This window comes from Lithobates pipiens, unplaced genomic scaffold, assembly GCF_037356315.1.
Source record: "Lithobates pipiens isolate NorthernLeopardFrog02 unplaced genomic scaffold, aLitPip1_a1.2 Scaffold_13, whole genome shotgun sequence".
Classification (NCBI taxonomy): domain Eukaryota; kingdom Metazoa; phylum Chordata; class Amphibia; order Anura; family Ranidae; genus Lithobates; species Lithobates pipiens.
The window spans coordinates 530936820-530963275 of NW_027507718.1; the positions used below are offsets into that span (position 1 = coordinate 530936820).

At 48.0% G+C, this 26456-nt stretch overlaps 1 protein-coding gene across 1 annotated transcript in view; it reads right to left on the reverse strand.

Moving 5' to 3' along the window:
* Nucleotides 1-3764: 3764 nt before the first annotated feature.
* The window catches only part of LOC143975688 (IgGFc-binding protein-like), a 35839-nt gene continuing 13147 nt past the window's right edge, over nt 3765-26456 (reverse strand). The window contains exons 2-4 of the mRNA XM_077478183.1: nt 13489-14691; nt 10340-10870; nt 3765-5580 (exon numbers count right to left, since the gene is read on the reverse strand). Coding sequence (XP_077334309.1) covers nt 5222-5580; nt 10340-10870; nt 13489-14691 — 2093 coding nt within the window. The 3' untranslated portion in view covers nt 3765-5221. The remainder of the gene's footprint in view (nt 5581-10339; nt 10871-13488; nt 14692-26456) is intronic.

The window sequence follows — 26456 nt, forward strand, 5'->3', positions numbered from 1 at the left end:
TCCCGACCAGCGCGGGAGCGACGCCGCAGGCAGCACGCTCCTGATGGCAGGGCGGCATTGAATATTGGACGTACCTGTACGCCAATATGCCTGCCCGTGCCATTCTGTCGACGTACATCGTCGTGCGCTGGTCGGGAACCGGTTAAGCTAGTGCATTGTTGGTTCACTTACCTTTTCCTTCGATTTCCCTTCTAAATGTTTTTTTTTCTTTGTCTGAATTTCTCACTTCCTGTTTCTCCTCAGTAAACTTCACACCATCATCCGAGTGGTGTTTAGTCAGCCAGAACAGCTTACTGAGGAGGAACAGGAAGTGAGAAATTCAGACAAAGAAAACAAAGAAAAAAAAACATTTAGAAGGGAAATCGAAGGAAAAGGTAAGTGAACCAACAATGCACTAGCTTAAAGGAACCTATTTAGAAAATAAAAAACAAACCTTTACAACCCCTTTAAATACTGGATGTTGTGTAGATACAGTATACTAGGTTAAAGTGTGAATTTTCTCTATGTATACATTGCACATGTCTGACTCAGTCCTTGTACCCACAGCATGCTTCCTAATTAGGTTGAGGAATAAGTGATCATCATGTTGCTCCAACATGTACGATTCTTCATTTTTCATACCTGGTTGGGGTTCCAGACCGCAGGGAGTGGTGCAAAAAAGGGTGGGTGGTGGACTTCTTCCCTTCTGGTCCTGGAAGGAAGGACTGGAACCTCAATGACCGAGCCTGGCCTGCCCTTGGTGACCACTGCCCACCCACTCACCTGATGCTCCTTAAAGGTTCAAAGGTGGACAGGCTGCATTGTTAGATGGAGGGCCGGGCCCTATAGTTTCAGCATTTGTAGAGAAAACCATCATTAAAACTGATGAGCGGGGGCCACCATCAGTCCGCACTCGTCGGTTTTGGATAGAGTGGAGATAGATTGGGACGAATGTAGAAAAAAAATCCCAAATTTTAGGTTGTCACCAGAATTGGAATAGAGGAGAAATCTTCCAATGGGGACAGTAGTTCTGGTGACAATCAAGGATTCCCTTGTTCTGTCAAATTAGCCAATTCATCAAGATCTCCAATTACGTCACTTCGGGGTTAATGTAAACCATGAGTAATTGGAGATTTTGATGAATTGCTGTTTTTACACCACACCGCCAACCATGTACAGTCGGGTACACCATATTATGAGCGGATATTCTTAGTCCGCTCCAATACTAACCAAACAAAATGGCGCCTCCGTGGCGGCGACAGATTTTTCCTTGTTACCCTCACTTTGGAGGGATTTCCTCTCCCGGCATGCACCAGTAGCCAGGAAACTCTTACTGGTTGGCTAAGAGAAGTATGACTATTCGTAAGCCAGTTTTACTGTAACTTGTCATACTAATACCAGAGGTGCCAGTGACACCTACGGGCAGCAGGCAGAAACCACAGCTACATTGAAATTAGGGGAAAACCAAATGAACATGTAGACCATAAGTATCAAACACAAGGCCTGTGGGCCAAATATGGCCCACCAGGCCACTTTATGTGGCCCTCACACCCAGGGCTTTTTTTTTTCAGCTGGAACAGAGTTCCCCCACCTCTGACTCTTGCAGCTCTCTGCCTAGCCAGCACGCACTCACATTGGGACATAATAGTGCCCACCAATGATCTCCTGCAAGTGAGAGGGAGAGACGCAGAGCCACCTAAACTGCCAGAAGGTACTAGAGCCGGGCAGATGAGATGTGAGGAAGCTTTTTTTATTGGGGGGGAACTCTGTACACCGCACACTCCTGAACTCTGCAGGTCACAGACTTCTGAACTCTGAACTGTGTAGGTAGCGCACCCATGGTATGGATATGATGGATATGGATATGGTGGATATGAATATGGTGGATATAGATATGGTATGGATATGGTGGATATGAATATGGTGGATATAGATATGGTATGGATATGGTGGCTATGAATATGGTGGATATAGATATGTTATGAATATGGTGGATATAGATATGGTATGGATGTGGTGGATATAGATATGGTATGCATTTGGTGGCTATGGATATGTTGGATATGGATACTTTGGATATGGATATGGTGAATATGAATATGGTACATATAGATATAGATATGATATGGATATGGTAGATACTTTGGATATGGATATGGGGGATATAGATATGGTAGATATAGATATGGTGGATATGGATATGGTGGATATGGATGTGGTGGATACTTTGGATATGAATATGGTGGATACTTTGGATATGGATTTATTGGATACTTTGGATATGGATATGGTGGATATATATATTGTATGCATATAGTGGATATGGATATGGTGGATATAGATATTGTATGCATATAGTGGATATGGATATGGTGGATATATATATTGTATGCATATAGTGGATATGGATATGGTGGATATAGATATTGTATGCATATAGTGGATATGGATATGGTGGATATATATATTGTATGCATATAGTGGATATAGATATGGTGGATATGGATATGGTGGATATGGATATGGTGGATATGGATATGGTGGATATAGATATGGTGGATAGTTTGGCTATGATATGTTAAATATAGATATGGTGGATATGGATGTGGAGTATGTGGATATGGTGGATAGATACTTGGAATCGGGTGGATATGGATATGTATATGGTGGATATGGATATGGTGGATACTTTGGATATGGATATGCTATGGATATGGTGGATATAGATATGATGTATATAGATATGGTGGATATAGAGATGGTGGATATGGTGGATTTGGAAATGGTGGATATGTATATGTTGGATACTTTGGATATGTGTATGGTGTATATGGATATGGTGGATATAGATATGGTATGAATATGGTGGATTTGGATATGGTAGATACTTTGGATATGGATATGGTGGATATAGATATGATGGATATGGATATGCTGGATTTGTAAATGATGGATATGGATATGGTGGATATGTATATGGTGGATACTTTGGATATGAATATGGTGGATATGGATGTGGTGGATATAGATATGGTGGATACTTCTACACTCTGTATACTGCGTACTCCTAAGTATCTAAGTAGATACATAGTCTTACAGATACAACCGGATCTTTAAGGGCAACCATAATGCCGATGTGGCCCACAATGAATTTAAGTTTGACACCCCTGATGTAGACTATAAACTAATAAAGTTGCCTATCACCCAGCAGCACTAAATGTGACTGGTAGCCCCTGTATAAGACGGGGGGGGGGGGGGCTACAGTGATTTCCCCAGGCTTCAGAACCAGAATCCTACGCATTCATCTTTCCCACTCCCCCATACACGCACCAGTCATACAGTCCCTGTCTGGCAATGAGATCTGTGCCCACCTATAACTTCCATACACAGATACAAACCTGCATGCAATCGGATTGGCCATCTCATTGTCTGTCAGCCAAGTTCTGCAATATACATAAATATACAGCCACACAATGCAATCTCAGTGACTTACCAATCAGCGTACAGGGGCCGGTGACACAATACAATCACACACACAACAACCCCTTCTTCTTCCTGCATCCTTTTGAGCAATGAACACCAGATTCTCAATTCTCGGATTTATTATCACTGGGGGGGGGCATGAAAGGAAAAGACAGATGTTACAATCCAGACAAATTAGCAAACAATATTAAAATAAAAGGAGGTGACTCCAGAATATGACTTCTTCTTCTTCTGGTATGGAATGGATAATGTGGACCATCCCCTATAACCCCTTCATCCTTCCACCCCCCCCACCCCCCCAGTGACCCGCCAATGTAATAAATCTCTGCAGGGGTCTCATTAGTGATGGAAGTTGTAACATATCCCGCGGGAGAGGTGTCAGTAGTGGTTGGCGGGTGTTATATATCCCAAAGGGGGGAGGGATCTCAGTGGTGATTGGTGGGTGTTATATATCCCAAGTGGAGGAGGGGTCTCAGTATTGATTGGTGGGTGTTATATATCCTGGGGGGAGGGGTGTCAGTAGTGATTGGTGGGTGTTATATATCCTTGGGGGAGGGGTCTCAGTAGTGATTGGTGGGTGTAATATATCCTGGGGGGAGGGGTGTCAGTAGTGATTGGTGGGTGTTATATATCCTTGGGGGAGGGGTCTCAGTAGGGATTGGTGGGTGTTATATATCCTGGGGGGAGGGGTCTCAGTAGTGATTGGTTGGTGTTATATATCCTGGGGGGAGGGGTCTCAGTAGTGATTGGTGGGTGTTATATATCCTGGGGGGAGGGGTGTCAGTAGTGATTGGTGGGTGTTATATATCCTGGGGGGAGGGATGTCAGTAGTGATTGGTGGGTGTTATATATCCTGGGGGGAGGGGTCTCAGTAGTGATTGGTGGGTGTTATATATCCTGGGGGGAGGGGTGTCAGTAGTGATTGGTGGGTGTTATATATCCTGGGGGGAGGGGTGTCAGTAGTGATTGATGGGTGTTATATATCCTGGGGGGAGGGGTGTCAGTAGTGATTGGTGGGTGTTATATATCCTAGGGGGAGGGGTCTCAGTAGTGATTGGTGGGTGTTATATCTCTCAGTGGAGGAGTCTCAATAGTGATTGGTGGGTGCAATATATTCGGGGGGGTCAGTAGTGATTGGTGGGTGTTATATCTCTCAGAGGAGGAGTCTCAATAGTGATTGGTGGGTGTTATATCTCTCAGAGGAGGAGTCTCAATAGTGATTGGTGGGTGCAATATATTCTGGGGGGTCAGTAGTGATTGGTGGGTGTTATAAATCCCGGGAAAGGGGTGTCAGTAGTGATTGGTGGATGTGATTTACCATGGGAAGGGTGTCAGTAGTGATAGGTGGGTGTGATATATCCCCGGATTGGTGTCAGTAGTTATAAGTGTGTGTTATATATCCCAGGGGGAGGAGCCTCAATAGTGATTGGTGGGTGTAATATATCCTGGGAGGAGGGGGGTCAGTAGTGATTGGTGGGTGTTATATCTCTCAGAGGAGGAGTCTCAATGGTGATTGGTGGATGTAATATATCCTGGGGGGGTCAGTAGTGGTTGACGGGTGTTATATATCCCAAAGGGGGGAGGGGTCTTAGTGGTGATTGGTGGATGTGATATATCCTGGGAGGAGGGGTCTCAGTGGTGATTGGTGGATGTGATATATCCTGGGGGGGTCAGTAGTGATTGGCGGGTGTTATATATCCCAAAGGAGGAGGGGTCTCAGTGGTGATTGGTGGATGTGAGATGCATTCCAGAAGGGGTGTCAGTAGCAGATAAAGCTAAGCTTCATGGAACAGCACTGGCCCATCCAGGTGAAGTTCTTGTCTGGTGAGATGAGGGTACACATGTTGGTGATGGGGTCATTGGGCTCACCATTTCCCCAGTTCATGTAGTTGGTGGGTTCCCCATCAGTCCAGTATAGGTACCCCCACACTTTGTGCCTGCGGAGGCCGATCCATAGACCATTCTTTGACATACTAGCCATCCTCATTGTGGTGGCCACAAGGTTCTGGGTGCTTTGATCAGGAAGACTGAACAGGTCGGTGTAGTACTGGCGGCAGTAGCGTAGGGCGTCCCACCAACTAAGTTGCGTGCTCATCATGTAGAGGTCGGCCAACCCATCTGAAGGAGGAAGAGAGACATGTTAGTCGGTATTCACAATATTGATATGCAGAACATAAAATTTACATTTAAGCTGACTCAAGGGATCTGCCCCCCCCCTCCTCTATGACAATCTTATCACTCATCTAGCGGGGTTCCCTTTAACTCACCTCCCTCAGCAGGAGCTGTGGGCTTCTTTAACTTTATTCCCATTAATTCTCCATCATCCTCCAGACTCCTGGACAGACCCGGAGATTAAAAATTCCATCTCCTCCCGCTACTCAGAGAGACCCTGGCTGATGATACAGCAGTGACCAGGTACATGAGCTCTTACTAGGTGCTGATTCTTCCATCGCTGTGTCTGGCATGCGGGCCTCTAGCAGAGGGTGCAAGAGCACACATCTCTGTGAAACCCTAGTTGCTGTTTTTGGACACTCTACCAGCAGATTTCAGAGTACTGCCCTTCCAGAGGACCTTCAGCCAACTGAACCTCCAGACCAAAAGGCTCATCCAGCCATATCTTGTGGAGTCTGCCTGGGGTCTCTTCGGTGGGCTACCTGAGCAACAATCTACAACCAACCTCTTAATGAGAGAGGAGCTACACCCCCTTCTCAAAGAACCCCAAGTTTTTGTATAATTCTCCTTTAATAATGTGTGGCAGGGGGTGTGTCCTATGCCTACATACTTTTGCTAATAGATGTCCCTCAATGCCATCTCAAAAGGTTGGGAGGTACGAGGATGGCCTGGCTGGAGTGACACATTCAGATGGCTGAACAGTTTGTGGATTGACTGCTGTCTTTCTACAGGACAATAACAGATATAAGCCAAGTTTGAAACTCTACAAACCGTTGGAGAAGACCATAGTCTGTTCTGAGCAGAGATGTACTGGCATGGACATACTTATGGCTACAGCAGGTGGAAGACAACTGGACCTACCACAAATTGAACAGACAGCTCCATGTGAAGCGTCCATCTGGAAATTGATGGAAGGAATGGCCTAGCTTCAGACAGAACCATCCATGTTAGGGTGCAGGAAGGAATACCTCCAGGTGAAAAAAAAAGGGAGAATGCACCTTGGTGAGGAAAGTTAACACCTCCTCAGGAAAAATCAAGGCAGATGAGGTCCCCCCCCCCCCCCCATGGAGTTGCCAAGAAACAAGCCCCAGTCTCTCTCTTGGATGGAAGGACTTTTCCTGTTGGCATCTAGTGTTCACCTCAACCAAGAAGTCAAGCAGATGCTGGAACAGATGATGTAACAAGGGGTGACTGAAAACAGCAGGAGCCTATGGTTGGCCGCTATCATCTTGGTACAAAGGAAGGATGGCACCAGTTCCTTTTACATGAACTATAGGTACCTGAATGCTGTCACTGCAAGGGATGCCTATCTTCTTCCACATGTTGAGCACTTTCTTTTTCAAACCCCATGATTTCCATGGGGTTTGGGTGCGGCATCCAAACAGGTGAACCCTTCTCTAACTGAACCCGGGCAGCTTGGCTCATCACTAGTTACCACCTGTCAGACTCTTCTGGTCGGATGAAAGAAACTGATTCTCTAACATACTCTCTGTAGCACTCTCAATTGTGCTACTAGTGCCAGTGTAGGCAAATGTATGCTTATGACTCATGGTAAGCTTTGTGAGTCAGAAATTGGGTCATGGTTACTGCAGGTCATGCTAGATGGTGCTACAGAGGCACCCCAAGTCTCCAAGTGTGCCCTGTTCTCTATGTGCCTCCAAGTGCACCCCAAGTCCCCAAGTCCACCATGTGTACCCCAAGTCTCCAAGTGTGCCCTGTGCACATCAAGTCTCCAGGTATGCCCTGTGCACCCCATGTCTCCAAGTGTGCCTTGTGTTTCTCAAGTCTTCAAGTGTGCCCTGTGCACCCCATGTCTCCAAGTGTGCTGTGTGTTCCCTGTGTATCCAAGTGTGCCCTGTGTTCCTCAAGTCTCCAAGTGTTCCTTGTGTTTCTCAAGTCTTCAAGTCTGCCCTGTGTTCTCCAAGTCTCCAAGTGTGATCTGTGTTCCCCAAGTCTCCAAGTGTGCTCTGTGTTCCCCAAGTCTCCAAGTGTGCTCTGTGTTCCCCAAGTCTCCAAGTGTTCCTTGTGTTTCTCAAGTCTTCAAGTGTGCCCTGTGTTTCTCAAGTCTCCAAGTGTGCCTTGTGTTCCCTGTGTCTCCAAGTGTGCCTTGTGTTCCCTGTGTCTCCAAGTGTGCCCTGTGTTCCCTGTGTCTCCAAGTGTGCTCTGTGTTCCCCAAGTCTCCAAGTGTTCCTTGTGTTTCTCAAGTCTTCAAGTGTGGCCTGTGTTCTCCAAGTCTCCAAGTGTGCTGTGTGCTCCCTGTGTATCCAAGTGTGCTCTGTGTTCCCCAAGTCTCCAAGTGTGCTGTGTGTTCCCTGTGTATCCAAGTGTGCTCTGTGTTCCCCAAGTCTCCAAGTGTTCCTTGTGTTTCTCAAGTCTTCAAGTGTGCCCTGTGTTCTCCAAGTCTTCAAGTGTGCCCTGTGTTCTCCAAGTGTGCCTTGTGTCTCCAAGTGTGCCCTGTGTTCCCTGTGTATCCAAGTGTGCTCTGTGTTCCCCAAGTCTCCAAGTGTTCCTTGTGTTTCTCAAGTCTTCAAGTGTGCCCTGTGTTCTCCAAATCTTCAAGTGTTCCCTGTGTCTCCAAGTGTGCCCTGTGTTCCCTGTGTCTCCAAGTGTGCCCTGTGTTCCCTATGTCTCCAAGTGTGCCCTGTGTTCTCCAAGTCTCCAAGTGTGCCTTGTGTTCCCTGTGTCTCCAAGTGTGCCTTGTGTTCCCCAAGTCTCCAAGTGTTTCTCAAGTCTCCAAGTGAGCCCTGTGCACCCCAAGTCTCCAAGTGTGCTTCATGCACTCCAAATGTGTGTGTCTTGTGCTCCCCATTTGTCCTACTATCCTCTTTTCTCCCAGTATACCCTTGTGCACACTGTATCTCCAAATGTACCCCTGTGAGCCCAGTGTCTCCAAATGCACCTCTGTGCACCCCATTTCTTTAAAAGTGTCAGATTTGTGAATTCTTCAGAGCAATCAAAAAGGGCTTAGTCATTGTTATATTTACTATGCCAAGGCGAATGACAGCGGCGGAGCTGCGAGACCCCACCAACAAGATGGATGCGGCGGACTACAGGGGACAGCGGTGACTTTGCTGGCTCCTGTGTCAGGTAAGTGACACATAATGGGCTACTATGCGATGCGATCCGATGCAATGCATAGTAATCCATTATGCTTTGCCTTTGCAGGGAATGAAAGAGGAAGTAAACTCATCAGGGTTTACTTCCTCTTTAAGAACATGTCACATCTATGTTTATGGTGTTACTGTAGCATGTTCCCTTGACAGTGAGTGGAGCTTCCTCCAGATTGGTCAGTGAAAGGAGAAGCAGAAGACTGATGATTTCCTCTCTCTGTCACTCTGCCTACTTCTCCTATTAACATTTTTCTTGTTAGCACATGAGCACCGCAGCATGACTGATGGGCTCCTTGTTCTACCGCTTCCTCTCCCAGTCTGAGCTCTTCGAGACTGCAAGATCCTGACACCAAGTGACTGCTTGATATAACGCTCTCCTACACAGGCTGTTAAGTAACATTAGTTTGGGCATCTGCTGTAGCTACCAGAATTGTTTAGTTTAGTCTGGCTCGAAGCTCCATAGGCTGGGAGTTTGATTACCTTCCCCTGACTCTAGGAGAAGCTTCTGGAGATTGGGGGTGAAAGGTTTCAAATACCCAGCCTGAATATTTAGTAAGGCCTATACAATCTCTGGGGAGGTGTGCCTAGATGGTGGATGGATTCCTGGTAAGTAGGCTGAAGCCCAAAAGAGATTGTTTTTCCCCTGACTGGGAATATCGCTCCATGGGCTGCTTGCCCTGGGGCACTCCTGGTTGTGCTGCTGCCGTGTGCCTGGCTGCTTTGCACTAACTTGGGAAAGAATCTGTTTAACTTTACAGTGAGCCCTATGGGGGTGAGTGTTACATTTATTAATAACCCTTCCTACCTTTGCAGATCTTGGTGGTTGGGCTTTTGAAGACAGTGGTGTTGGGAGTGGTCATTCTATATGGACTGATGTTGTGAGTGGTCATCTCATGTAGACTGGTACTTACAAGTTGCAGGCTCTGGCAGCTACAGTCCAAGCTGCTGCCATAAAAGTTGATGTAGGTGAAGATATTTCCAGAACTTGGAAAGGGCTCTCATCTAATCATATGATATTCCACCCACTCAGCAGGTAGAACCGGCTATCAAAGCCCTAGCGAGGGAAGCAAGTAGCTTAATACTCAATTTTCCAACAGATGATCAGGGTTACCTGGACAAGATAGTCAACCACCTGGTAGTAGGGAACAGCCAGGCAGTAGCATTGGGGGACCTCGGGAGTCTGGAAGCAAAAAGTGGGAGAGTCCACTTCAAGAGACGTGCTTGAATTATAAGATATAGCAGAGGAGGGGACACAAGGGAGGGTCCTAGCTGAAGTGACACATTCAGATGGCTGAACAGTTAGTGGATTGACTGCTGTCTTTCTACAGAAGAATAACAGAATCAAACCATGTTGAGGTGCAGGAAGGAATACCTCCAGAGGAGAAGAGAGAACGCACTTTGGTGAAGAAAGTGAATACCTCACCAGGTACAATCAAGGCAGGTTAGGTCACCCCAAGTTGGTGCTACCAAGAAACAAGCTCCAGTATCTCTCCCAGATGGGAGGACTTTTTCAAACTTACTTGGGAAAGTACCCGTTTAACTCTGCAGTGAGCCCTACGGGGGTGAGTGCTACAATTATTGATAACCCTTCCTACCTTTGCAGGTCTTGGTGGTCAGGCTTTTGAAGACAGTGGTGTTGGGAGTGGTCATCCCATATGAACTGGTGTTGTGAGTGGTCATCCCTTGTAGACTGGTGTTGGGAGTGGTCATCCCTTGTAGACTGGTGTTGGGAGTGGTCATCCCTTGTAGACTGGTATTGGGAGTGGTCATCCCTTGTAGACTGGTGTTGGGAGTGGTCATCCCTTGTAGACTGGTGTTGGGAGTGGTCATCCCTTGTAGACTGGTATTGGGAGTGGTCATCCCTTGTAGACTGGTGTTGGGAGTGGTCATCCCTTGTAGACTGGTGTTGGGAGTGGTCATCCCTTGTAGACTGGTGTTGGGAGTGGTCATCCCTTGTAGACTGGTGTTGGGAGTGGTCATCCCTTGTAGACTGGTGTTGGGAGTGGTCATCCCAAGTAGACTGGTGTTGACAAGTTGCGGCCTCTGGCAGCTACAGTTCAAACCGCTGCCATAAAAGTTGAAGGAGGCGGAGGTATTCCCAGCGCAGGGAAGCGAGGTGGCATTACCTGTGCAGAACGAAAAGTCACAAATCAATATAACAGCTACTCTATTTAATTATACAGGATTTAGATGATGCCAACAGTTTGTGCAGCACTTTGCGATCTAAAGGAGACAATACAGATAAAATTGGGGGTAACTAGCATCAGGGACAGTGAACACATGCCCCGAATCTCCTATGGGAGGGGACCTGGGTGTCCAAACTGCCCGCACAATGCTGCACATTTCATAGGATTTGTGCAGTCATTAGACAGCCATGATCATAAGCAAAGGCACAGAGCCAATCAGAGTGGCTCTGTGCTATGGGATCACTGTGGTTGGTCACTTCTTGTGTTTACATTTAAGAGCCCGCCCCTTCCTCCTATGCTGCCGATCTTCTTCCTGCACCCGTTCCCTGTGCTTTCCTGCTGAGTACACTGTTGGCACTGACCACCATTGTACACTGTTGGCACTGTCCACCATTGTAATGGGGCACGCTGACCACCAATTTAATGGGGCAACCTGACAACTACTGTAATGAGGCGCACTAATCACCAATGAGGTACAATGTAAGGGGACACTGGCTTCCAATATAATGGTGGACACTGACCGCCAACGTAATGAGGTACACTGACCGCTACTGTAATGGAGCACACTGACCACCAATTTAATCGGGTACACGGATCACCAAAGAGGCACAGTGTAAGGAGACACTGACCACCAATGAAAGGGAGAACATTGACTGCCAATTTAATGGGGTACACTGACTACTGTAATGAGGTGTCTTCATTAGCACTGGACATCCGGGGGGAGAAATACCTCTCACCCCCTGCGGGCTTCCCTAAGTCCACAACACCACAATCACCAGCAATGGCAGCAGATGGCATCTCTCCCCACAAACTGCCACCACAATATATTCTGAGCTGGGAGAAGCTCCCCCTCGATTCTGACATGCCTCATGACACAACACTGGGGGTGCCTGGGAGTAAGGACACCCCCCCGGGCCATCTGATATGCTCAATCTAAGGTCTGTAAGTTCAGACATGGAGAGGGGATTACACTGGGGATATAATGGGGGGAGCAAAGATTTGTGCTGGGATGGGGGTTTAAATTTTGTCCTGGGGAAAGAGGATTTGTGCTCAGGGGGGATTTGAGGGAAAGATGCTGGGAGGGAGGCTCTTATGTTGGGAGGGGAGATGATTTGTGCCTGAATGGGTGTCGGGAATTTGTCCTAGAGAAAGGGGGCTTGTGCTCAGTGGGGAATGTGGTGCAGGATTTGTGCTCTGAATGTATATTATGAGGAAAGGAAAGAGCTGGGAGGGTTTTTTGGGGGGAATATTGTGTTGGGGGTCTTTTGGGGGGGGGGGTTGGTGCTTGGATAAGAGATTTTGTTTGGGGGGGTGATTTGGGAGAGGATTTGTACTGAAAGCAAAGATTTTGGCGAAGGAGATTTTTGTGAGGTTGGATATTTGTGCTGAGGGGAGGGTATTTGTGCCAGGGGGTTTGGGTAGGGGAGAAGATTGGTGCTGGGCTGGGGGATTTTTGGGGGAAGGTGATCTAAGAGATGAGTTGTGCTGAAAGAAAAGATTTTGGGGAAGGATATTTTCATGGGTTGGATATATGAGCCGGGGGGGGGGGGGCCATATGGTAGAGGAGTTGTGCTGTAAGGAAAGGTTTTGGGGAAGGATATTTTCATGGGTTGGATATATGAGCCGGGGGGAAAGTATTTGTGTCAGGGGATTTGGGTAGGGGAGAAGATTTGTGTTGGAATGGGGGATTTTGAGGGAAAGTGATTTGGGAGAGGAGTTGTGCTGAAAGAAAAGATTTTGCGCAAGAAAATTTTCATGGGGCTGCATATTTGAGGATGGGGGGGGGATTTGTGTGGGGAGGGTGGATATTGGGGAGGGGATATGTGATGGTATGATGGGTTTGGAGGGGGGGTAGGATTTACTCCTCACTGTTCATCTACTGATGACCTTCAGTGCATTCCTACGTTCCTAAGTTTAGAGGGACACAGGGGCGGACTGACCATTCGGCCACTCGGGCACTGCCCGAGGGCCCCAGGCCACTAGGGGGCCCCCATCAGGGTTGCCATCCTTAGTAAAAACAGGGACAGTATGTAAAAATCTGTGTTTTTTTTACATCTGTCTCTGAAATGTCCCTCACCGACATCCTTTTGGTCTAAAAATCCTGAGATTATAGCTGCCCCACCTCTACAGTACCTTCTCAGCCAATAGAAACATGTCTTTGTATACTGTGTGATTGTATACTGTGTGTGTCTGTTTGTGTATACTGTGTGGCCCCATAATCTCCTATTGCCCGGGGGCCCCATGAGTTGTCAGTCCGCCCCTGGAGGGACAGTATTAATACGGTAGGCCTTCGCAGGTTGGAACGGAAGCATGTTCTGGTCTTATAGGGTGGGAAAGACCAATGGGAGGAAGTTTAACATCTCTGATGTTATTGTGAAATCTTGGTAAGTAGGCCATTGGTCCAATCTATACTTTCAGTAACTGTCCATCGTTTAGTACATAACGACCACATACATTTTTGTCTGAAATAATCCTCAAATCCTCTATGCAGTGCAGACAGTGCAGCTTGCATCATGGCTGAATGACTATAATAATAATAGAATTGTAAGAACTATTACCAGTAAAGCTGTAGGACACGACCCAGACATGTTCATTCAAAAGTTGTTGAACATAGTGAGATCCCGGGGAGACGGTCACCTCCACCCAGGAGTATTTCAGGGTCTTGAAGTCATCGTCATTCCAGGTGGTGTTTGGTGGGACTGGGATTCCATCTACCACTGTTCCTGACATTTTGCCACTAACGGTAACTACAAGCAGATTGGTGGTAAAGCCAGTGGAATCATGAACTACCTGGGAGGTCTCCAGGTCTGTGGTGGCCACCACATTGGACATGAAGGGAGTTAGGGTTGTGTTTGCCTTGATGGGACCTCCGGAACAGACAAGCATGACCATCACATCATGATCGGCAGATATCCAGAGAGCGTCCGTATGAATTTTCTGCACGAAAATGTCTCCTCTTGAAAGACTTTTGGAGGCCACCACCACAGACACATTATACACATTCAGATTGGTGCCTTGAGAAGCCATCACCAGAACGACATCATCATTCCGTGGCTGGACAGACAGCGGGGGCAAAACAAACGATCTTCCCCAGATACTTTCAGGGAGCAGCTGCTCAAAGACGTAGCCGTAGGAGTACAACGGATAATTTTGGTAATCTTGATGGCCACTCAGAACGGCGATGGGTTTATTGGCTTGTATGAAGGACCCCGAGAGGTCACCGCCAGGCAGCTGGAACTGAGCGCCTTGGTAGGGTGAGAGCTGGAAACTCGTTGAGCTTCCAGATGTAAAGGACTGGCCCTGGAATGTGACGGTGCCACCATATAACGTCACTGTGATAGAATTCGCCTGGTCCAGGTTTAATATCGCAAATTGGGCATTGCTTGGTAAGGCTGAGACGGGTGTGATGACATAGTATTGTTTGTCTAGTAGATCCACTGGGTAGATGTATGACCAATCATAGCCACCAGTCCTCCGGACCTTGGAGATGACAGATATACTGCTATTGGATGAAATCACAATGACTCCTGCGGAGGAGATGGAACTGCCATTGAGCATGACGCTGGTTGGAATTGCGAGGTTGACCATTTCTCCCTGCTGGAGGGTAACGCTCTGGAAGAAGTTACAACCTTGTATTGTCACATTGACCATAGCGCAACAGTCAATTCCATTCAGGATGAGCTCAAACTGGCTTATTCCCAGTGGAGATGCTTCCATGAACGCCGTCACAAAGTTCCTGCCACTGTAGAGAGAGGATGACCCTACAGAGGAGAGAAAAATCATGACTATGCATTAGTGATTCACACAACATAAGCTAGAGAAGGAACAGGAATGGAAGGTGGCAAGGCCAAACTAAAGGATAAGTCCACTCAAAATTAATATTTCAGTTTTCTTCTGGAATCTTTAGTGGAAAGTTAGACCACCTGACAGTTTCTTCTATCTCTCATATAGCAGTATATAGTTCCCTGGTCTGTGCACCCGCTGTGCCCATTATGAGGGGTTCCCACCATCCCTGTGCTGAGTTCCCGGGTCTGTACACCCGCTGTGCCCATTAGGAGGGGTTCCCACCATCCCTGTGCTGAGTTCCCGGGTCTGTACACCCGCTGTGCCCATTAGGAGGGGTTCCCACCATCCTTGTGTTGAGTTCCCGGGTCTGTACACCCGCTGTGCCCATTAGGAGGGGTTCCCACCATCCTTGTGTTGAGTTCCCGGGTCTGTACACCCGCTGTGTCCATTATGAGGGGTTCCCACCATCCCTGTGCTGAGTTCCCAGGTCTGTACACCCGCTGTGCCCATTATGAGGGGTTCCCACCATCCCTGTGCTGAGTTCCCAGGTCTGTACACCCGCTGTGTCCATTATGAGGGGTTAATTTTGTTTTATTGAAAATCTTACAAACAACAACTTATATACAATAAAACCATAATAAATAAATAAAAACATATTTACAAAATAATTGAATATCATTATACAAACCAGAAAGAACAAGAACAAAATAAACAGTGCAAAAACAAATTGCGCATTACATAATCCCTATGGGAGAGCCAGACTAAGGAACATCACCGTCACCATGCATGTAGCCTTTTATCAAAATTGTATTGGATCTGAAAATCTAAGGGAGTGAAAGAAGAATACAAAGAAAGCCGCACACCCCGAGATCAACAGGCAGCAGCTACAGAGCCCTGATATTCCTCCACGCCTTTATCCAGGCCTCCTGCTGCCACCTGTCTTTCTCAAGACCCCGAATCTTCCCAACCTCACCCAGAATGTTCTCCACCACCACTTCCACAGGGAGGATTTTACCCCGTAAGGATACCTGACACCGTGCACTCCACGTGAAATAACGGACTACTAAACTAACTAAAAAAAGTGTTTCCAAATCATAATCCCGACGAGTCTGGAAAGCCCCATACACCCACTCTGCATAACTCATATGGGGGAGGAAGGGTATACTCAGAGCCCTCCCCACCCTCTTGTACACCTCTATATTAAAAGGGCACTGAAGTAGAAAGTGATCCATGGACTCCACCACTCCTCCACACTCCACTCTCGGGCAGCCCCGATCACTCATGGAAAGAAACTTCAAGTTGCCCTTCACATATAGTTTTCCATGAAAGGCAAGCCAAGCCTGATCCCTAAACTTCATTGGGATTCTCTCCAAATTAATCAATCTCAAACCCACCCCCAAAACCAGGCTTGGGCAATCCCTCAAGGCCAGTGGCTCGCAAAAAACAGAGCTCATGATCCGCTTCTCAAGAAGTTTCCTTGGAAGAGATCTGACTTCTCCTGCTGTTACTTGCCACTGCCGAAGCATTTTCAAACACGGGGCAACATAAGCCGGGAGCTTATCATGCTTGACCCTCAGGCTTTTCACTGGCCCACCATTTTCCCAGTCTCGCAGAAAGGGCCTAAACCAGGACTGGAAAATACCAACCCACCCAGGCGGTCTCTCTGCCAACATGTTACCAAGATTGTACTTCACAAACATCAGAGAGAAAAAGACTACAGGGTTGATCATCCCTAGACCACCCTCCCGCCTAGAAAGGTAAGTCACATTCCTTTTGACAAGGTTTATTCTGTTCCCCCATAACAGCTGGAAGAAACAAGTATAGACCCTGGTGTAGAGAGAAACTGGCAAAATGCAAACTAAACTAACATATAGAAAAATCGGAATCAGGTAAGTCTTGATCAGATCAACCTTTTCCCTCAAGGAAAGCTGCCAACCTTTCCAGCTTGCCACCTTGGCATCGGCATTCTCCAGCCTGTTCACCCAATTTGCATGACCATAGTCACCTGGGCCAAATTCAATGCCTAGAACTCTAATTTTTTGCTGGGGCTCCGGGAAGTCATCCGGGAGAACAAAGCTCTCACCTTCCACGCCCATCCAGAAAGCTTCACACTTGTCCTGGTTGACCTTTGAACCTGATGCCTCTGAATACTGCGTTATCACTGAGACCACCTCCTGCGCCTCTCCAGTCCCAGAGACAAAAACAGAAACATCATCAGCATAGGCCACAACTTTCAAAGGAGGCTCACCAGCGATGCCCAAAGGTACCCCACACAATGGCCCATTCTCCAGCCTTCTGATGAAGGGGTCAATTGCAAATGCATATAACAGAGGACTCAATGGGCACCCCTGACGCACACCCGAGCCGACCGCAAAGGGTTGCCCGACCCAACCATTAACTAGCGGAAAGCTTTCAGCCCCTTTGTACAAAATCTTAAGCCAATCAATGAAACCCCCCTCCAGGCCATATCTGCCAAGAAGGAGCCATAAGTACTCATGATTAACCCGATCAAAGGCCTTAGCCTGATCCAATGTCAGCAAAAATTTACCCCAACCAGCAGCCCTACAACGCTCCAAGGCCTCCCGGACGGCTAACACTGCTGAGAAAGTGCTTCTACCTTGGACCGAACAGTGCTGGTGGTGGGATAACAAACTGCCTGCCACTGGTGATAATCGCCAGAAAAAAATCTTTGCCAGTATCTTTCTATCGACATTAAGAAGGCTAATGGGGCGCCAATTCTCAATCATCGAAGGATCTTTACCCTTTGACAGAAGGATCACTGCAGATTGCCTCATGGAGGGAGGGAGAGAACCCTCCTGCAAACAGCCATTAAAAACCTCCGCAAGGTAGGGAGCCAGGATCGTCTTAAAACATTTATAAAACTCAGCTGTCAACCCATCTGGCCCTGGCGTTTTCTTGATGGCCAGTTTATCAATAGCCTGGATTACCTCATCTGCAGTGATTTCATCTGTCAAATTCATCAAAGGAACATTATTTTCCAGTCCTGGTGTAGAGTCCAAAAAACCCAACATCCTTGTCCGATCAAGGTTCCTTCCTCCCAGGAGATCGGCATAGTATGACCTGACCACCTCCAGGATCCCTGACCTAGACTTCGTCAGAGAGCCCGTACTGTCCTTCAGGCCATGGACCGTCTTAACTGCTACGCTCTGTTTACAGTTCTGGTAAGGGTCAGGCGAATGGTATTTCCCGTAATCCCTCTCCTGAACCAAAGAGGCGTGCCGGTCATATTCATGTCTCCTAAGGAGGAGCTTCACCTCAGAGATCGCCCCAGAATCTCCTCCATTCGAAACAAGGCGGTCAAGTTTCCTCCGCAAACGCTGGTAGGTGATATACTTATCTCGCTGCTTCTTTCTTCCTATGGCCTTGAAAAGCCTAACAGTCCGCTGTTTTACAAGCTCCCACCATTCTGACTTGCTGTTGCAAAAGTCTAGGATTGTTACCTGTGCTTGAAAAAAATCCTCAAAGGATTGTCTTACTCTCTCGTCTTCCAGGAGGGCCGAATTCAATCTCCAGATACCCCTCCCCCTAGGTGGCATGTCTGAGGCATTCAGAGTCACAGACAGAATACAGTGGTCAGAAAACTCCACTGCCCGACACACAGGTGCCGAAAAAGCAGAGTCTCCCTTTAAAAAAAACCTATCTATCCTACTCTGACTACTACCTCTCTGAAAAGTGAACCCCGTGCTGTCTGGGCAACGCTTAATGTGCGCATCTACCAGACCTGCTTCCCTAACTATCGCATTGAGAAAAAGGGTGTCATAGCCCAGCTTATCTCTGAAACCTCTCCTGTCTTTAGACCTAGTAATGGTGTTGAAATCACCTCCAAAGATAACCTGCTGGGCCGTAAAAAGAAAAGGCTTAATCTTTGTAAAGAGGCATTTCCTGTCCCACTTTGTCTGGGGACCATAGATGTTAATCAGGCACAAGTCCTGCCCCCTTACAGAGACGTCCAAGACCATGCATCTCCCAATCTCTACCTCAATTACCCGCCGGCACGTTACCATACCAGAAAAAAGGACTGCAACCCCGCTGTAAGGCTCGGCCGCAAGAGACCAAAATGAGGGACCACGTCTCCACTCCTTCTTTGCCAGATGTATATCGGCCAGACTACTCAGATGGGTCTCTTGTAAAAACAAAATGTCAGCATCAAACTCGCTGAGCAAAAATAAGGCCATATGACGAGCGCTTACTGATCTCAAGCTGGCAACATTAATGGTTGCCACTTTTAACGGAGTGGGAACTGCCATCAGGGTAATTGAGGCAGACGTTTCTTAGCCTGACTACTCCCTCTCCCTGGAGAACCAGCACGCTTTGTTGCGCCCTGGCACTCATCGTCCATGGAGGACGCTGAACTGAACGAGTCCCAATCATCATCATCATCATCGTCCGACAGGACCTTAAACTTATTTTTCAAAGGCAAAACTTCAGGATTGAAGGGAACTGAACCCCTTTTTTTCCTTATTTTGCCCCTCCTCCTCCTATCCTCCAACCACTCCATATCATCTTTGGATAAACCACAACCAGCCTCCCCACACCTATCCTCCCCTTCAACCCCCTCCCCCCCACTCTCCCTTCCCTTATCTACCACCAGGCCAGCCTCCCCACTATTTTCCCCACTCCTCTGGCCCCCACGATCTGCAATAGGAACCCTGCAGCGTCGGGGGAGGGGGACTGGCACCACACCTGATGCACCAGCCTCAGCACCTCTTGCTGCCTCTGCAATTTTAGAAGACACAGAAGGATTGGACACATTCTTGGCAACTGAAACTTTACATACAGACTGGGAGGACACAGGCACACTAGGTACACGCACAGACTGGGAGGACACAGACACATTGGGTACTGGCACAGACTGGGGAGACACAGACCCATTGGGTATGGGCACAGACTGGGGAGACACAGACACATTGGGTATGGGCACAGACTGGAGAGACACATTGGGTATTGGCACAGACTGGGGAGACACATTGGGTATTGGCACAGACTGGGGAGACACATTGGGTATTGGCACAGACTGGGGAGACACATTGGGTATGGGCACAGACTCAGATGGGATCACAGGCCCTCCAGCTGATGAGCTCTGCGCATCCTCCATGTCCAGACGGAAAAACTCCCTCATGAGCTCAGGCTTGTTGTGCATTGCCTCAGGACACTGACTATAAGGATGTCCCACTGCATTGCACAGATTACACCTTATAATATTACAATCCTTTGCCAAATGCCCTATACCCTGACACAGGGAGCACTTCATTACTGGACAGGAGGATGCAAGATGCCCTTTATCTCCACATTTATTGCAGAGCTTTGGCTGGCCCGGGTAGAAGATGGTCAGCCTGTCCCTCCCCAGGAAAGCTGAGGATGGCAGATGTTGGACAACATTGTCAATGACCTTTAGTTTCAGCTGCACAGACCATCCCCCTGTCCATATTCCCCGATCGTCCAAAATCTTTCTCAGGGGGCTCAGAACGTCCCCATACCTCCTCAGCCATACAGTCAGATCCCCTTGGGGTATAGACTCATTGCGCACAAGTATTGTCACCATTTTAATGAGGGGCTGGCGGGAAATAAGTTTGGGGATGAGCCCTTTCCAGTCCGGCAGGCCCCTACACACGTGTTCAAACTTCTCCCAAAATATGTCCAGAGACTCCGGACGGATAAAGGACAAATCATATTCATAGGAACCTGCCGGACTGATCAGGGCGAAGATATCCGCAGGCCTAAACCCCATCTGCAGGATTTTATCCACCACCACCCTCCTATGTGGGGGGTTTCCATCACCTTCCCATTTCAATTGTACAACATTCCTCCTTTTAAACAGGGAGAAAGATAGAAAGTCCCCATGCTCCCTCCCTGCTTGTTCCCCCTTCCCAGATCCTGTGGCAGCAACACCAGCATAAGTTTTTCTTCCAGCTTTTGCAGTCTTGTCCTCAGATACATTCAAACCTGCTGGCAGAGAGTGTGAATCAGCTGGGATAGCAGTCTTCTGATTAGCAGGACCCACCCCCTCCCCCGAACACTCAGCTTCAATCCTGGGAGCCATCACAGTCTTGGCTGCTGCAGACTCCTGGAGAGCTGTAGTACTACTACCCCCAGCATCTCCTCCACCATTCACAGGAACAGTCGCTGTGCCTGGTCCAGGCAAAGTCACTGTATTGTCCATGGACCTCTCTGCAGACTGAAGCTGACAGTTATTAGCAGATGTTATTGCTCGCTGTACATTGTCTATGGTTCTGGGCTGACTGTCTGCAGTACCACAACCCTCAGCAGGCCCATTGTCATTAAAGATCCCACCATCCTGCACACACACTGTACCTGCACCTGCTCTCTCCACAGGTCTTTCCTCCACAGGGCTAGGAACGGTGTCCATCTTCTCCTCACCTTCCTGGGGAGCTGAATCTGGACTGGCCTCCAGTTTGTTGATCAGATGCAGCATGTCAGAACCTTCATCCTCCTGCTGGGATGTTCCACATTGCTGGGGAGGGAAGGGGACAGAGGCCTCCGCCATTGAGGGCTCAGCAGGTGTCTGAGATGTTGAACAGCTGGGCTCATCCTCCGGGCCCACTTTCTCACTCTCTGCTTCCATCTCCTCGCTCTCCATGCAGGAAGAAGCTCCTTTCCTCATTTGGTTAAATCGCTCCTCATTTTTATATTTTTCTTTAAAAGCTCCACTATTCTCCTTCAGAGAACTCACCAATTCCTTCTGCTTCCGCAGAGCTTGTTCCAGGTCCTTCAATTCAGGCCTCAGAGCCGGTCTCTTCTTACTGAAGACTTTGGCACAAATCTGCTTCTTCTTTTTAAATTCAGCTTTCAAAGCTCCCAACTTCTCCTCTTCCTTCTCAATCCGCTTCAGTGTTTCCACAATCCTCCGTCTAAAGGAAGAAAGAGATTCATCCTTCCTTGGGCCAGGCCCAGAATCTTCCGCAGGTTGAGGCCTATCCAGGGGGCCCCCGCCAGGGTCCTCCCCAGGATCCAGCATCCTTCCTGGGGCAGAGGAGTAACTCTAGCCCCTGGTCTCTGGAAACACAGGAGCAAAGGAACTAGCAACCTCTCACCTCGCTGTCAAGGAGAGGAATGGCAGTTTCCCACCATCCCTGTGCTGAGTTCCCGGGTCTGTACACCCGCTGTGCCCATTATGAGGGGTTCCCACCATCCCTGTGCTGAGTTCCCAGGTCTGTACACCCACTGTGCCCATTATGAGGGGTTCCCAGCATCCCTGTGCTGAGTTCCTGGGTCTGTACACCTTCCGTGCCCCACTATCCCTGCGCTGAATTCCCAGGTTTGTACACCTTCCGTGCCTATAATGAGGGGTTCCCACCATCCCTGTGCTGAGTTCCCGGGTCTGTACACCCGCTGTGCCCATTATGAGGGGTTCCCAGCATCCCTGTGCTGAGTTCCTGGGTCTGTACACCTTCCGTGCCCCACTATCCCTGTGCTGAGATCCCAGGTCTGTACACCCGCTGTGCCCATTATGAGGGGTTCCCACCATCCCTGTGCTGAGTTCCCGGGTCTGTACACTCGCTGTGCCCATTATGAGGGGTTCCCACCATCCCTGTGCTGAGTTCCCAGGTCTGTACACCCGCTGTGCCCATTATGAGGGGTTCCCACCATCCCTGTGCTGAGTTCCCAGGTCTGTACACCCGCTGTGCCCATTATGAGGGGTTCCCACCATCCCTGTGCTGAGTTCCCAGGTCTGTACACCCGCTGTGCCCATTATGAGGGGTTCCTACCATCCCTGTGCTGAGTTCCCGGGTCTGTACACCCGCTGTGCCCATTATGAGGGGTTCCCACCATCCCTGTGCTGAGTTCCCAGGTCTGTACACCCGCTTTGCCCATTATGAGGGGTTCCCACCATCCCTGTGCTGAGTTCCCAGGTCTGTACACCCGCTGTGCCCATTATGAGGGGTTCCTACCATCCCTGTGCTGAGTTCCCGGGTCTGTACACCCGCTGTGCCCATTATGAGGGGTTCCCACCATCCCTGTGCTGAGTTCCCGGGTCTGTACACCCGCTGTGCCCATTATGAGGGGTTAATTTTGTTTATTGAAAAATCTTACAAACAACAACTTTATATACAATAAAACCATAATAAATAAATAAATCATATTTACAAAATAATTAACCGCTTCCCGCCCGCCCTATAGCCGAATGACGGCCTTAGGGCGGGCGGCTTCCCTCGCCTGGCCGTCCCTGGACGGCCTGGTGTTTACTTCCGCAATGCGCGCCGCCGCGGGCGCGCATCGCGGAAGTTCTGTGTTTGCCGGGGACAGGCAAACACAGATCGCTGTAAACGGCCAATCACAGCGGCCGTTTACAGCGTGATCGGCGTGTCCAATGGGAGATGATCTCATATGTAAACATATGAGATCATCTCTCAGCGCCGCTCTCCCTCCTCACACAGACAGCGTGTGAGAGGGGAGAGAAGAACGGCTGCAGCAGCCGTCAGTGTACAAAAGAAAAAAAAAAAAAAAAAGTAAAAAAAAAGTTTAAAAAAAAGTGCCATCCTCCCCCAGAGCCATCCTCCCCCAGTGCCACCCCCCCAGTGCCATGCCCCCCCCCCCAGTGCCATCCTGCCCCAGTGCCATCCGCCCCAGTGCCATCTCCCCCAGTGCCATCCTGCCCCAGTGCCATCCGCCCCAGTGCCATCCACCCCAGTGCCATCCACCCCAGTGCAATCCACCCCACCCCAGTGCCACCTGCCCGCAGTGCTATCTGTCCCCAGTGCCACCTGTTGTCAGTGCCATTTGTCCCCAGTGCCATCTGTCATCAGTGCCACGTATAAGTGGCATCTGTCATCAGTGCCACGTGTTATTAGTGCCACATAGTGCCATCTGTCATCAGTGCCACGTATTAGTGCCATCTGTCATCAGTGCCACGTATCAGTGCCATTTGTCATCAGTGCCACCTGTCAGTGTCACGTGCCATCTGTTGTCAGTGTCACGTGTCATCAATGCCACTTATCAGTGCCATCTGTCATCAGTGTCACGCGTCATTGGTGCCACGTATTAGTGCCATCTGTCACCGGTGGCACGTATTAGTGCCACGTATTAGTGCCACATGTCATCAGTGCCACGTATTAGTGCCACGTGTCATCAGTGCCACATATTAGTGCCACGTGTCATCAGTGCCACATATTAGTGCCACGTGTCATCAGTGCCACGTATTAGTGCCACGTGTCATCAGTGCCACATAGTGTCATCTGTCATCAGTGCCACGTGTCATCAGTGCCACGTATAAGTGTCATCATTGCCACGTATCAGTGCCATCTGTCATCAGTGTCACGTGTCATTGTCCTGGTGCTTCAAAAGTGTAATAAATAGTCAACAAGTTAGATGTGTAATTTATGCTTCTAGAACACGTGATGGCGCTCCCTGCATGTTGGGCCTCTCTATGTGGCCAGGCTGTGAAAAAGTCCCACACATGTGGTATTGTAATACTCAGGAGGAGTAGCAGAATTTTTGGGGGGGTGTCATTTGTGGTATACACATGCCACGTGAGAGAAGTAACCTATTACAATGACAATTTTGTGGAGAAAAATAAAGAAAATGAAAAATCTTCATTTTGCAAAGAATTGTGGGAAAAAAATGACAACATCAAAAAGCTCACCATGCCTCTTAGTAAATACCTTGGAATGTCTACTTTCCAAAAAGGGGTCATTTGAGGGGTATTTGTACTTTCCTGACTTGTTCGGGTCACAAGAAGCGAGATAGGCCACCAGTACATCAGATGTGATCAATTTTGTGCGATTCGCACCACAGCTTGTAGACTCTCTAACTTTCACAAAGACCAAATAATATCCACTAATTTGGGTTATTTTTACCAAAGATATGTAGCCGTATAAATTGTGGCCAAAACTTATGAAGAAAAATTAATAATTTGCATAATTCTGTCACAGAAACAAAGAAATATGTGTTTTTTTTCAAAATTTTCGGTCTTTTTTCATTTATAGCGCAAAAAATAAAAACCCCAGAGGTGATCAAATACCACCAAAAGAAAGCTCTATTTGTGGGAAAAAAAGGACACAAAATTCATTTGGGTACAGTGTTGCATGACTGAGTAATTGTCATTCAAAGTGTGAGAGTACCGAAAGCTGAAAATTGGTCTGGGCAGGAAGGGTGTTTAAGTGCCCAGTAAGCAAGTGGTTAAATATGACTATACAAAGCAAAAATAAAAAACAACAACATAATAAATGGTGCAAAACAAATTGCGCACAACATAATCCCTACGGGAGAGGGATTAAAGGCATATCCCTTTAAGCATACAGACCATTGCCATTGCTCAATGGCTCTCAAGGTTAGGTAATGAAGGCCTATTGGCCAAAAAATGTAGGATGAATTAATCATTGGAGATACCAAATGCTATTAGCATACCGCATGTGATCTGGACTTCTGGATGTTTTTGCCTTTTTTTTTAATTGCTTTTTATTTAGGATAAATGAGTGACCTGGACTATTGGGGTCCTTCTATCTTCCCCATTTCCTTCATACGGGAGAGGACTAAACGAGGAGTCCTTTTCCCTTGTTGGAAGAGCTGAGGGTATCTGAGCCTTGTGCTTGGTTCTATGGTGATTGGATGAGGATGAGTTCTGGAACAAGGTGACATCCGGAAACTCTGAACACCTTATTCACTGTCTGACTTTCCTGGATATACTGTAATGCCGTGTACACACGACCGGACTTTTCGACGGACAAGGTGCGATGGTCTTCCCAACGGACTATCGGGAGAGTTCCAAAGGACTTTCCGAACGAATGGACTTGGCCACACACAATCACACCAAAGTCCGACGGATTGGAACGTGATGATGTACGACCGGACTAGAATAAGAAAGTTCACAGCCAGTAGCCAATAGCTGACCTAGCGTCGGTTTTCATCCATCGGACTAACATACAGACGAACTGATTTTTAGACTGGACTCGAGTCCGTCAAAAAGATTTGAAACATGTTTTATTTCTAGGTCCGTTGGACTTTTGGAGAAAAAAAAGTCCACTGGAGCCCACACACGATCGGAATATCCGACGGATCCATTCCGTCAGGCCTAGTCCGTCAAAAAGTCCAGTCTTGTGTAGGCGGCATAAGAGGTCCTGATATCTTGTAAGTAGCGATGGGCTGAACTGCTCTGGTTGTGATTCAAGCAGGGTTCTCCAAACTTCAGAGAGGCTCAGATCCCCTCCAAGGGTCTACTTTGTATTTTGGGGGTGATTTGAAGGGGGTCTGGTGTTCATTTTTAAGAGGGTACTTCACACCAGAAAAATGCACGAGGTCCCTTAAAAAATCCATACTAGACCCTAATGCCGCGTACACACGATCGGAATTTCCGACAACAAATGTTCAACGTGAGCTTGTTCTCTGGAAATTCCGGCCGTGCGTAGGCTCCATCGGACATCTGCTGTCGGAATTTCCGACAACAAATGTTTGAGAGCTAGTTCTCAAATTTTCCCGACAACAAAACTCGGCTCTTCTGCCTCGGAATCAAGCAGAAGAGCCGCACTGGCTATTGAACTTAATTTTTCTCGGCTCGTCATGCGTGTTTTACGTCACGACGTTCTTGGTGATTGGAATTTCCGACAACATTTGTCCGACCGTGTTAATGCAAGACAAGTTTGAGCCAACATCCGTCGGAAAAAAAAATCAACGGTTTTGTTGTTGGAATGTCCGTTTGTCTGTATGCAGCATTAATCTGAGGAAGCAGCCTGGCTGGAAAGTATAATGAAGGAAACAAGAGTGC